Raw genomic sequence first — 11,321 nt, 5'->3', positions numbered from 1 at the left:
CATGCTCCAAACGGGCGCAAGTAGGTGAGGTTCATCGGAGACGCTAAATTGTCCCCCCAGGTGTGGATGCGACCCATCCAGGGTGGGCGGAGGCCGGCCCCTCTCGCCCAAACTCCCTGTCGGTTGACTGCTGACTGTAAATTGTCCAATGGCGTGAATGTAAACACGGATGTGTAATTGGTCTCGGTGCCGTCCGAGATTAACTCGCGACCGGTCAAGGGGCGTCTCTCACTTGAGTTGCCAAAAGTCATTTTCGGTTAAAAGAAGATGACATGATGTAATACGATGAACAATACTCGCGCGCGCACAGTAAAACAATCGCCCAAAAAATACATCAATAAAAAAATGCAATTTACGCTCCTAAATTATGACTTTAAAAATGGGACATCATTTTTATGGCGTATGACATCTCCCAAATTCTCAACATGAAATAAAATAAAAATAAATCCAGAGTAGTGAAAATACGAGAGGGTCATCAAAAATACACAGACTTATAAAATAAGAAAAATAAGAAAAGAAAGCTATGCTATAAAAATATACCCAAAAATACAATAAAAATGAAAAAGGCATTGAAATTAAAATAAACATTCTGTAAAATAGAATAAAAAAAACTACTATTGTAAAAAAAATAAAAGATATAAAACAAAAAATATAAATATATGTACGAAATAAAGAAAGAAGGTATTCAAATAAAAATATGTGAATAGAATAGAATGAAAACATTAGAATGAAAGATTTTTAGTATTTAATTCAGTTGAATATATGTGAAGTAAAAATGTCTTCAAATAATTTTATATAGAAATGGATATAAATGGATACATTTTGATATATTAAAATTATAGTGTATACTGTATAGTAATACATAGATATGTGTGTGTGTGTGTGTGTGTGTGTATACGTATCTACACAGTGTGCACAGGGCACAAAGTCAAAATGTCGTCATTTGGAGTCATAATAAAAGGAATCAAGTCCCCGAAGTGTTTACCTGAGGACCGGCCTCCCCGGACTCTCCCTTCAGTCCCGCAATACCAGGAGGACCCTGAAACGACAACCCAGATAGGCCGCATCAACCTCAGCTCATCTGTCACGTTGACCTCGGGCGATTTCCTTTCTGCTACGCACCAGCGGGCCGGGCCTTCCGGTCAAACCCATGGGGCCGGTGGAACCGCGCATGGCCAGCTGCACACGGGAGAACCAAAAGCATCATTCCAAGAGCAACACGCGCGCGTGCCGTTGAAGACGTGAAGTGGTGTGTGTGTGTGTGCGTGTGTGCGTGTGCGCGCGCGCTAGCTCACCCGAGCCTGTTGCATGATGGCCTGCATCTGGGCTTCCTGAGCCGACATGGCAGGCCCCTTCTGCCCGGCGTCCCCTCCTCCGGCGCTGAATCGGAACTACGAGGAGGAGAGAAGAGATACGTTGAGGCAATATGGCAGCGAAGCCACGAGCAGCACGGCGTCACCGTCGCCCTGTCTGCCTGACGAGTTTCGAGTCGGGGTGCGGCTACTCCAGATGGCGTTCTCCCACATTCCCCAAAGGCACACGTTTGTTCATACGTTGGCCCGCAACGGTGAGCCAATCACTCAATGACACTTTTCACATACTCCAAACGGGCGCAAGTAGGTGAGGTTCATCGGAGACGCTAAATTGTCCCCCCAGGTGTGGATGCGACCCATCCAGGGTGGGCGGAGGCCGGCCCCTCTCGCCCAAACTCCCTGTCGGTTGACTGCTGACTGTAAATTGTCCAATGGCGTGAATGTAAACACGGATGTGTAATTGGTCTCGGTGCCGTCCGAGATTAACTCGCGACCGGTCAAGGGGCGTCTCTCACTTGAGTTGCCAAAAGTCATTTTCGGTTCAATTCTGAAACTTTGTTCATGCCTGGAGTTCACAAATCAGAGTGAATGCAACTCGGAATGCTTCGGAATTTATGTGGCCCGAGATGGGCCGGCGACCAGTCTTGAGTGTCTGGCCGCCAAGTCGGCCTGCTCGCGGGCCAAACTAATTTTTGGCTCACAGTGGCAGTTTCCACAAATGCTCCGCCTGCCACCTGGTGGCCACGATGCAATATTGCACCACGGGGGAGAAGATTCCAATCTTGCCAACTGCTCGTCCTGAATGATGACGCCGCGTTGTGTTGAGTCACATCAAAATTAAATATGCATTCAACTCGGAATCAGTTACATGAAATGTGAATTTGAGAAGACCCCCCCAGATTGGGCTTTTCAAGCTCACTTGTTTCCAACTGGCTCAAGATGATTCCGTTTATTCCAATGCAATGCTATGTGGCCGCCGCAATGACTCGAGTTAGAAACGTTCCGAGTGCTTCGTTTTGGCACCCCTTACTTGACGATGAATTTGGCAGATGCGAGGCCGCGCCGCGACTCGCCCCGTCGGCGAGCCGGAGTTGAAGATGACGCCCGCGGTTTAGCGTTGGAGTTTGCCCGCCCCGGTAAAACAGGGACGTCGGGAGGCGGCGTGCCGTCGTACATGTTGAGGAAGGTGCGCGCGGCCGACTTGGTCGGCAGTCGGCGGGGCTTTGGTTTGCCGCTGGGCCCGGTCGGAAAACGGCCGCCTTCACCTGCGTCATTCATGTGTTCCATTCTCCAAATCACAAATGCACATGAACGCAATGTGCTCGCATGTGTTTTCTTTTTTTCTGGGACTCATTCTTCTAACAGTACGACAGACTTCCTGTCCAGGCGCCGTTTGCAAAAAAACAAAAACGCGAGTTCGAATCTGGGAAACTCATCAGAGACAGCGACGGGCAAGGAGACCGGGGGAAACTTTCTCGGTCACAATTTGACCCGCTTTGGTATTTTACAAATCTCAATGGATGACTGATTTATTATTTGATGTTTACTCGACTATGGAGAGAAAAAATAGGTCAATATTCATACACATGAAGAATTGCTCTGATTTCCCCCCCCAGCCCATTTTACGCTTTTGTATGCTTTCGGGTCATTTTTGACCAAAGGCTGTTATATATTTTGTACGGAGAAGAGATGTCTGGTGACATGAATATTTACGAGCAAACCTCAAGTTCCAGACACGTTGTCTTCTATTCACCATCAATTTCACATTTGGAATTGGAGCCTGGGGTGATGTTGTTGCAACAGGTGCCACAAGAGGGTGCCAAAGCACAGCTTGGGGTTTTTTTTTTCAACAGCGTTCAAAACAGAGGACGTATGGAACATCCAACTGGAAGCTTAAAGGACTCAGTCGCAGCTGAAATCTCGTATAGACTCATTTATCATCACACTGTCTTGTGGTTTACTTACAGGCAGCATCAGGACAGTGCCTGGGGGTCCCGGTAGACCATCGGCACCAGGAAGACCAGGACGACCCGGAAGACCCTGATAGGTGAGCAAACAATCAGTATCAACTCACGCCTGCACATGCTTTTGAAAGAAGGGGGGGTGGGGGGGGGGGGGGGGGGATTCATATTTCTTGAATAAAACACCGCAAAACTCTGGAAGGAACTCAAATGGAATCAAGATTGGATCTCAACATCAAACCAAATTATGCTCATGTTTTCAGGAATCTTGCCACGTCAGTTTCTCTCCGATTGGCAAATAATTTTGGATCAAGCAAGTAATTTATTCCACAAGCCACAAGTTGCTTTGTTTTCTTGTTTTGTTTTTTTTTTTTAGACCGGTTTTGGCAGTATAGAAAGCCAGATGTTCTTTTTCTGCCAAGATAGATCCAATGATCGCCCTTCAATTGGTTGATAAGTCAGCTGCAACTAAGACAAATATCCCTCATGCCATTGCTTCGGCTTTTGTAAGGCGAGCTGATGCAGTGTGGATAGCTAGCTGGCTAGCAAGCTCGATAGATAGAAATATTACTCGTCATTGCCAGGTTTCTTGTTTCTTCATTCCAGTTTTTACAGTGCTGGATGGATGGATGGATGGATGGATGGATAGATAGTGTTTCTTGCCTTCAAATCTTAATGAGGTCGCACGTGTTTTTGCAGCGTACTCACCCTGTCGCCGGTATCTCCAGCAATGCCCGGTGAGCCGGGGGCACCCGGAGGGCCGGGAAGACCCTGATTTACAAGCACAAAAAGATGACATTGAACTCTCACATGTATCTCATCATTGTTTCTTTTTTTTTTTTTCTTCATTTGAAAAGTGGTCACACGTGTGGGCCGGAAAAGGAAGACAGGGCTTCCATTAGGGGGCGCTCTGTGAATGTCTGTGGCTTGAATGAGACTGTCTCTTTAAGGGGGGGTGGATTCATAATGGACATCTGGGCAAGTCCGTATCTCATCTGGGAAAGCGACCGCTCCCTTTCTGAACGGGGGAAATCGAGGCATGTTTTCTGTGCAGAGCGCTAACATAAACAGGCCGGACCGGAGAGAGATGGGAACCCGCGCCAACAATCGGGAGGAACAGCACATGCGAAGGACAACGTTCAGGTGGCTTGACTTACCGCTGGCCCCTCAGGCCCAGGCGGACCCTCCACCAGCATTCCCTGCAAGGCACAAAGCACATGAACGTGAGGGGGTGCGAGTTTTGAAAAATGAATGAAAAAGGCAAGGTCAGGCCTTAACGCGCATTCCTGCCTGTCATTCCGTCACCTGAGCCGGTGATTAATCTGAAATCTGGAAAAAGAAAAAAAAGCCCTGCGGTGCAGCGCAAAAGCACGGTGCGCCGTGTCGCGCACCGTCACAGAGGAATCATTTGAGACGCAACGTGTACCTGCATGCAAAGGCAAGCACGTCAGGTTGATTCCAAGGATGCGCTTTGGGTGTATTCAAACAAGAAATGTCGACCGAGGGCGCCCTCAAGGAAGGGTGTGCAAAATTAAGGGTAATGACTTTGTGGTCAGATCCTGATGATATACATTGACTTTGTGATGGTTTTCTGGAAGTGTGTGCGCGCGCCGGGCAGAGGAGCACGTGCCGACTCCCGTAAATTATACTGAAAGGGGTGCGAAGCTGAAACAGTTTGGGCAGAAGACCGCAATGCATCTCTCAGGGAATCTGGTGCGAGCTGGAGATGGGCGCACCACCCCTTCATGGGACGTCAAAATGGTGCGGGGCTTTAAAGGGGTGCCGCAACTCTTATGGGATGTTGTCGGAAAATGTCTGCTCGAAAAATCCGGGTTGTGGACGATCGCGGTGTTTGAGGGGTGCGCCAAGTCCCTGAAGATGGTTTTTGGGGCGGTTGAACGGGTTACAATGTGCATCAGGATGTTGAAAAGAGAACGTGGCAAAAAGACTTACACAGCCACGACGAGAAGCGCTGGCGTGCCAACCCTTTCGGGACGTAACAGGGTGGGGGGGGGTACGTGGAATAAAATGTTTTGGAGCGCTGTTCTTGGCACGCCTCCACCAAAGAAAAAGCCTCTGTGGCTACTCTAAATCAAGTGTCTCCCGATGGGACGCCGTTCCGCGACCCCGGCGGGTTCCCGGGGCCGGCTGGCCACCGGCCCTCCCGATGTTTACCTCACGGAATGACTTGTCAGCGTGGTGGCGGAGGAAAAGTCCCACGTTTGCCTGCGCAAGTGGGAAAAACCCACGACATCTGTCTATTGTCCGCAGGGCAAAGAAGCGAAACACGTCAATAGGAAGACGCTCCGTCACGCCGCAGTGTACACTCGTTGACGTTTGTTTTGGGAGTGGAGCGGCTTGGGTTCCGGGGAATTCGCCAATGCGCCTTCCCAGTGTTTAGTCGCAGCCCGCTCCGTGTTTACGCGCGAGTGACGAGCCCCACATGGCTCTTCTCCAAATGTTTACATTGTGGTCCGGATGGCCGCGGACCCTCCCACGCTTTGCGTCCGGATGAGGGCGGACAAACGGCAGATGCAAAGGTCCATACGTGCGTGCGGACAGAGGCGCCAGTTGGGTCGCATTGGCGCCTCGCGAATCGATGGCAACGGGACCGTTCTGGTCGGCTTTGAGTTGGTGAAGCCTCGTGGCAACCAGCACCGCAGTCCGGTTGTGATCGATCGGCTGCCCCCGAGAGTGAAGCGACTTGAGGCAGTATGGAGAGGGACATCGGTCCTCGGTCAATCTCGAGGCTTGAAATTTCCAGAAAGTCCCGAGTCCCGTTATGTCTCGTCATGGCAAGTCGGTCACCTCCAGTGTCTGGTCTTCACAATTTAAAGTCTCGAAAATGCACATTTTCAAATATCGACCGCTAAGTCTTGTTCGGTCGGGCACTTCGGGTCAAATTGTTTCGTCTGACTCGAGTCGATGGATGTGATTGGAGTCCCCCACCTTTGGCTGGCGATACTCACGGGCTCGATGATAGCAGGTTCGCCCTTCTGTCCTTTCTCGCCGCGGACGCCATCGACCTGCAACATGGCCATTTGTTTCATTACTTTCTGGTCTTCCTCCTCCTTTTTCTTTCCCTGTGGGCTCAAAGCTCATCACCCTCTTCCTGCGCGATTCTAAAACAGCAACAACAAAAAATTGCACACGACCACACTGGTCCTTCACTAGCTTGGTCCAAGTGTGTCCTCGACTAACTTGGTCCTCCGCTACTTGCTTTCTGTTCGCCGAGCATTGTCTGCGACTAGCTTCATCACGCAAGGGTTCCTGAAACCTTTGCGTTTTGCTAATGCTCTTCTCTTACGCTTGACTCCACCCCCTCCATCCCACCCGTCCTCTTTTTCACCTCTCTTCCACACTGCCCCTTTGCCGCCGCACCCCGTCTTCCCTCACCTGTCCGTAATACTCGTTGGTCTCGGCGGGAAGCACTTTGGACCCTTTGTCAGGATAATCCAGGTCGTCGTAGTTGTCATCGTATATATTCAGATCCAAATCGTCGTAGTTACTGATGTGTTCCTCTTTGAAGGTGTCCAGGTCTGTGTAGTCCCCCTCTCCCTCAATGCCCAGGCCGGTTCCGGTGGCGATGGAAGCGCCGGCTCCGGCTCCGGCCGACCCGCCGCCGACCGTGGAAGAGCCTCCGGCCGACACCGAACCACCTCCGACCGAAACGGAACCGCCGCCAAGGGTGACGGCGGAGCCGCTTCCGCCGCCCCCTCGGGTGACGGTGGAGCCGCCGCCTCCTGCGCCCCCGCTCAGGGTGATGGTGCCGGCGCTGCTCCCTCCTCCAAGACCGAGGTCGATATGGGCGCTTCCGCCGCCCAGCCCGGCTCCGCCGCCGCCGCTGCTGCTGCTGCCGCTGCTGCTGCTGCCGCTGCTGCTGCTTCCGCCGCCCAGCCTGATGGTGCTGCTACTTCCGCCACCGAGGTCGATGGTGCCGAGGCCGAGGTCCACGGCGCTGCTGCCACCGCCGAGGTTGATGGTGCTGCCACTGCTGCCACCGCCACCGCCGATGTGAACTGTACGGCTGGGATTGTTAGAGGTGAGAGTAGGTCACGTGTCCAAGTCTTGGGCCACCGTGACAAAAATCAAGCGAGTCGCGTCCCCACAATGAGTTATTAATTGACTTCGGCCAGTCATAAGCCAAGTCATACAACTCGCTCGGTAACAATTTATGTTCGCACCTTCGCCACTTTGCACTCAGTTCCGCCTTGTCAAGTCGCGCAGTTCAAGTCGAGTGTCATGAATAACGAGTCAAAGTCGATTTCAGGGATGTCATGTGATCGGCGTCCCTTACCTGCCGCCGCCTCCGCCAGCGGTCACGTGGCTGTCCACGCCATAATCCCCATCGCCGTAGTCGCTGTAGTCGCCGTAGGAAGTTCCGAGCTAGGAAACCCAAAGTTCGTGAGCCGAGAACTACCGGTGTCCGCGTCTAAGTGCTTCACTTACTGTGGTTTTATTAAGGGTGATTGAGGATCCACCGCCGGCACCGCCACTGACAACCCTGGTTTCCACCGCACTTCCCGCGCCCAGGTCAGTCTTTCCCTCCGTTAACAGGTCCAGTTGCCCGCCGGTGCCCGTGATGGTGAGGCGCCGGGAGCTGTCGTCCTCGGGCGCCGGCGTCGACTCGTCGTAGTAGGTCTCGTAGTTGTCGTAACCGTCATAGGCGCCGAGGTCCGCGGCGCTCGCCGAAGAGCTGCTGGATGACGAACCCGTGCCGGAAGACGAAGAGGTGACTACTTTTCCGGCCGCGCCGGCGTTTCGCGCCACTTCCTCCACTTTGGACGCCGAGCTGCCTCCGTCCGTCACCTGTAATGCAGCGCGGCATTGTAACGGCGCGGCGTATTTCGTCCACCCGTTTACCGATGGATTACCTTGACTTGCTTCGCTGTCTCGTCGGCATCAGAAGTTGACTCCTGAGGTTTTCCATCCATGTCCTCGTAGTAGGGGTACTCGTAATAATAGCTGTCCTCCTCTGTGTTCTGGAGAACCAACATGCGTCAATGAGAGCTGAGCCGCCGCGAAGCGCTCCGATCCGAAAGCTGGCCTTGTGGTTCGATGCGCTAAAATGCCACAAGATGGCACCAAAGCCCTCTTAAAGTCACAATTAGTGTCAAAGAAGTGCCTCGAACCCCCCACCCCCCACACACACTTGATCACGGTTTCTGCGCTTACTCTATGAAGGAGCTTGAAGCATTTCCTGAAATGAGATCATCTTTAAGGTAGGTTTGAAATTGTGCTAAAGGCTTTTGGGGTGATACTGTGCGGTCTAAACTATTCATATGGGCAGTCCCTTGTGGAGTCTTAAGGATTTATGCTATAGGCATGTCATTAATCAAGACACAGGAATGCATTGGACTTGTACAAACCTCGACTAAATTTCCTCCACTCCCTTCCAACTTGTTACCGCCCCACGAATGAAGAATGACTTTTCCGTTGCTTTTTCGGAGTCAACGCTCACAGGTTGAGTTCATGTTCTCCCTTGAACACCTCGCAAGGTTGATGAGTGGTACAGACTGAATTCAGCTTTGGACAGCCACCATTCATCATCATTGCCCAACCTACATCTATAATTATGAGCCTTCTCGGTAATGTTTTTGTGCTCGGGCCAAAGCCTTGTCTAATCTAAACGGTTGCTTTGGCGGCATCTTTGTGGCAAGGAACTATGTTGAAGCGAGACGAGGAGCTCCGTGTAGTGCTTTGCTGACATCTTTTGACATGTAGAGGTACTTGGAGATCTTTTGCGGGGCGAAAAGTAGGGGAACGCTCTCGCGTTGTGCCTCTTGTTTGTGTTTTAGGTGGGTGTGTTCTTTTCTGGCATCAACTGGACGAGTCACAAATGCAAGTCATTCTGGAGTCATCCCGACTCGCTGAACTCCAGCCATACTTTGACATCCTTGAAACGGAGGGGGGCCTCGACCGCGACTTGATCTTCGCCACAGTCGCCGGCGATGGGGAAACCAGATGGCGCATTAGAAATCGGGACAACTCACGTAGTCGTCAGTGTTGGGGTCCTGGTTCTGCGGCTGGTCGGGGACGGCCACCTCGCAGTCGGGGCTGTAGTGCTCGCAGTAGTCATAGGCGGCCCGGTGGTCTGCTACAATCATTAGCTGCTGGATGTCTCCCTGGAAACAGCCAGAAACGGGAAGTGAGCCAGACGACCAAGTTATGCATTTCAACAAACAAGGAGGGGAGGCGGGGGGGGGGGGGGGCGTTGCAAGCAACATCAACAAATAAGGACAAAGCGGAACAATCTGCACCCGACCGAGGTCGGGCTCTGACGTGGGCGTCAGAGGCCTCAGACTTGCGCCCTTAAAAGCGACGGTGGAGCGGTGGAAGGATCGCACGTCGCGTTGTAAGCCGGACATCCAACAGATGACACGGCACGGCAGCACGGAGGGCTCGGCGGAGGGGTGGGCTGCCCACTGGGCGGCAAAACGCTTATTGAAGCGAGAAAAAAAAGGCTGACAACTGGCTGAGATTGATGGGAAGGCGAGTGCGAGGGAAAAAAAGGCGAGGGCTCCGCCGGATCCCAGGGCTACACGGGGAGCTGGGTCTGTGTGTGTGTGTCTGCTCCAAGTTTGGGAGCGTCAAGGCACACACTCTATCGCTTCTGTCCAAACATGTTCTCATCGCACCTCCAAATGCAGTGATGTCATCACACATCATTCCAATACGGAATCAACTTGGCGAAAAAAAAAAATAGCAATAACGAGGCACAACCGCGGGCGGTTTTGATGAGGCCCTGGTCCCAAGTCGTGCCAGCCGAACGCAGCAAAAACTGGACTCCAAAAGAAAACAAGAAAGACAAGCACTGAAATCAGGACTATGCCACTGAATTGAGGCAGTGATCTGCCAGAAGAGCAGAAAGATCAACATTTCTTCAAACATGTAAACACGGGGAACGTAACCCCCCCCCCCCCACACACACACACACACACACACGTTCTTTGACTCGAAGACTTTAAACGACGACATAAAACGCTTGACGCAACTTAACCGTCGATCGGAATCTGAAGTCTACGGTTAAATACGCTAGATTGGAAACATTGGTGGGCTCCTTCTTTTTTCCAAGCTTCTATGAACTGGGGGGGGGGGCTGTCTACTCATCATCAACATTTCAACCAAATTTCATGTGACTGAGTGAAAGCGGTTGCTCTCGGGAAAGGAAGGCGAGCGAACCAAATGGGCCGCTTCATGCCAAGATGGCCGACGTCCCGTCTGTTTTCAGACGGGGGTGTTGGGGAGGGGGGGGGGGGGGGGTGGGGCCCTGCTTAGGAGCCACATGCCTTCCAAATGTCATGTTGCGACACTGGCGTCGGGGGCCCAATTGGGAAAAAAAAAAAGACGAAATGCATTTTTAGCGTGCTACCGAGGCAAAATGTCGGCTTCATGCAACAATTTCAGTGTCTTTTCGGGAAGGGCTTGTGGAGACAAGACTTTGCTTAGTGAAAGTGGCTCTGACTTTGCTCATTGTGCACGTGTCGATTCTGATCGCAGTTAAGTGAACTTGTGGAGCATTCTTTGACAATGGAACACGACGCGGAGGCTTCTCTTCTCATTGCCTGTCTTGTGGCTGGAGCGGCTCTTTTTAGCGCAACGAAGGCAGCTGTTGCGCAGATGTGCCGCGCCGTGAGCTGGCGCTACGCTAATACGACATTTCTGCGTCAAGTAAGTGCAATCTAATTACACATGTTTCCTCGTGGCGAGAGCGCGATCGATCAAATCATGTCACGTATATCGTGATAGATGCGCAAAAAGTGAGGGGGCGGCCAGGGTTGGGTCATTACAATCAAACCTTAAGTAAAACTAATCTTGGTTGGAATCGGTACGGTTGCGCTGGTGTCCGGTCGGGCGGGAGCGAGCTCCCCCGAAGGAGCAGCCAAACATCTGTCTCCCCGCCCGAACCCGAGCAAAACTATTCAGGCTGGACCGAGTCCTCTGGATTCGAGGCCTCCGGTTTGCGCTCCCATGATTTGCCATTTCTTGCGAAAAGCCGCGCAACCAAGTGTGGCCATCGCGGCCGCCGCGGGCCCGTACAAACACA

At 52.0% G+C, this 11,321-nt stretch overlaps 1 protein-coding gene across 7 annotated transcripts in view; it reads right to left on the bottom strand.

Moving 5' to 3' along the window:
• Nucleotides 1-11,321, bottom strand: part of col5a1 (procollagen, type V, alpha 1) — a 50,605-nt gene that overhangs the window by 21,108 nt on the left and 18,176 nt on the right. For 4 of the 7 annotated variants that reach the window (XM_019886132.1, XM_019886135.1, XM_019886134.1 and 1 more), the window contains exons 5-17: nt 9,268-9,399; nt 8,149-8,256; nt 7,724-8,083; nt 7,572-7,660; nt 6,989-7,301; nt 6,671-6,958; nt 6,244-6,300; nt 4,432-4,473; nt 3,983-4,045; nt 3,279-3,353; nt 1,296-1,391; nt 1,123-1,179; nt 986-1,039 (exon numbers count right to left, since the gene is read on the bottom strand). In XM_019886132.1, the coding sequence (XP_019741691.1) occupies nt 986-1,039; nt 1,123-1,179; nt 1,296-1,391; nt 3,279-3,353; nt 3,983-4,045; nt 4,432-4,473; nt 6,244-6,300; nt 6,671-6,958; nt 6,989-7,301; nt 7,572-7,660; nt 7,724-8,083; nt 8,149-8,256; nt 9,268-9,399 (1,734 nt within the window). The other 3 variants (XM_019886136.1, XM_019886137.1, XM_019886133.1) reach the window with 2 other exon arrangements.

The sequence above is a fragment of the Hippocampus comes genome, unplaced genomic scaffold (assembly GCF_001891065.2).
Source record: "Hippocampus comes isolate QL1 unplaced genomic scaffold, H_comes_QL1_v1.1 scaffold699, whole genome shotgun sequence".
Taxonomy (NCBI): Eukaryota; Metazoa; Chordata; class Actinopteri; order Syngnathiformes; family Syngnathidae; genus Hippocampus; species Hippocampus comes.
The sequence above is the reverse complement of the archived record's forward strand: the minus strand, read 5'-3'. Positions and strand labels throughout refer to the sequence as shown.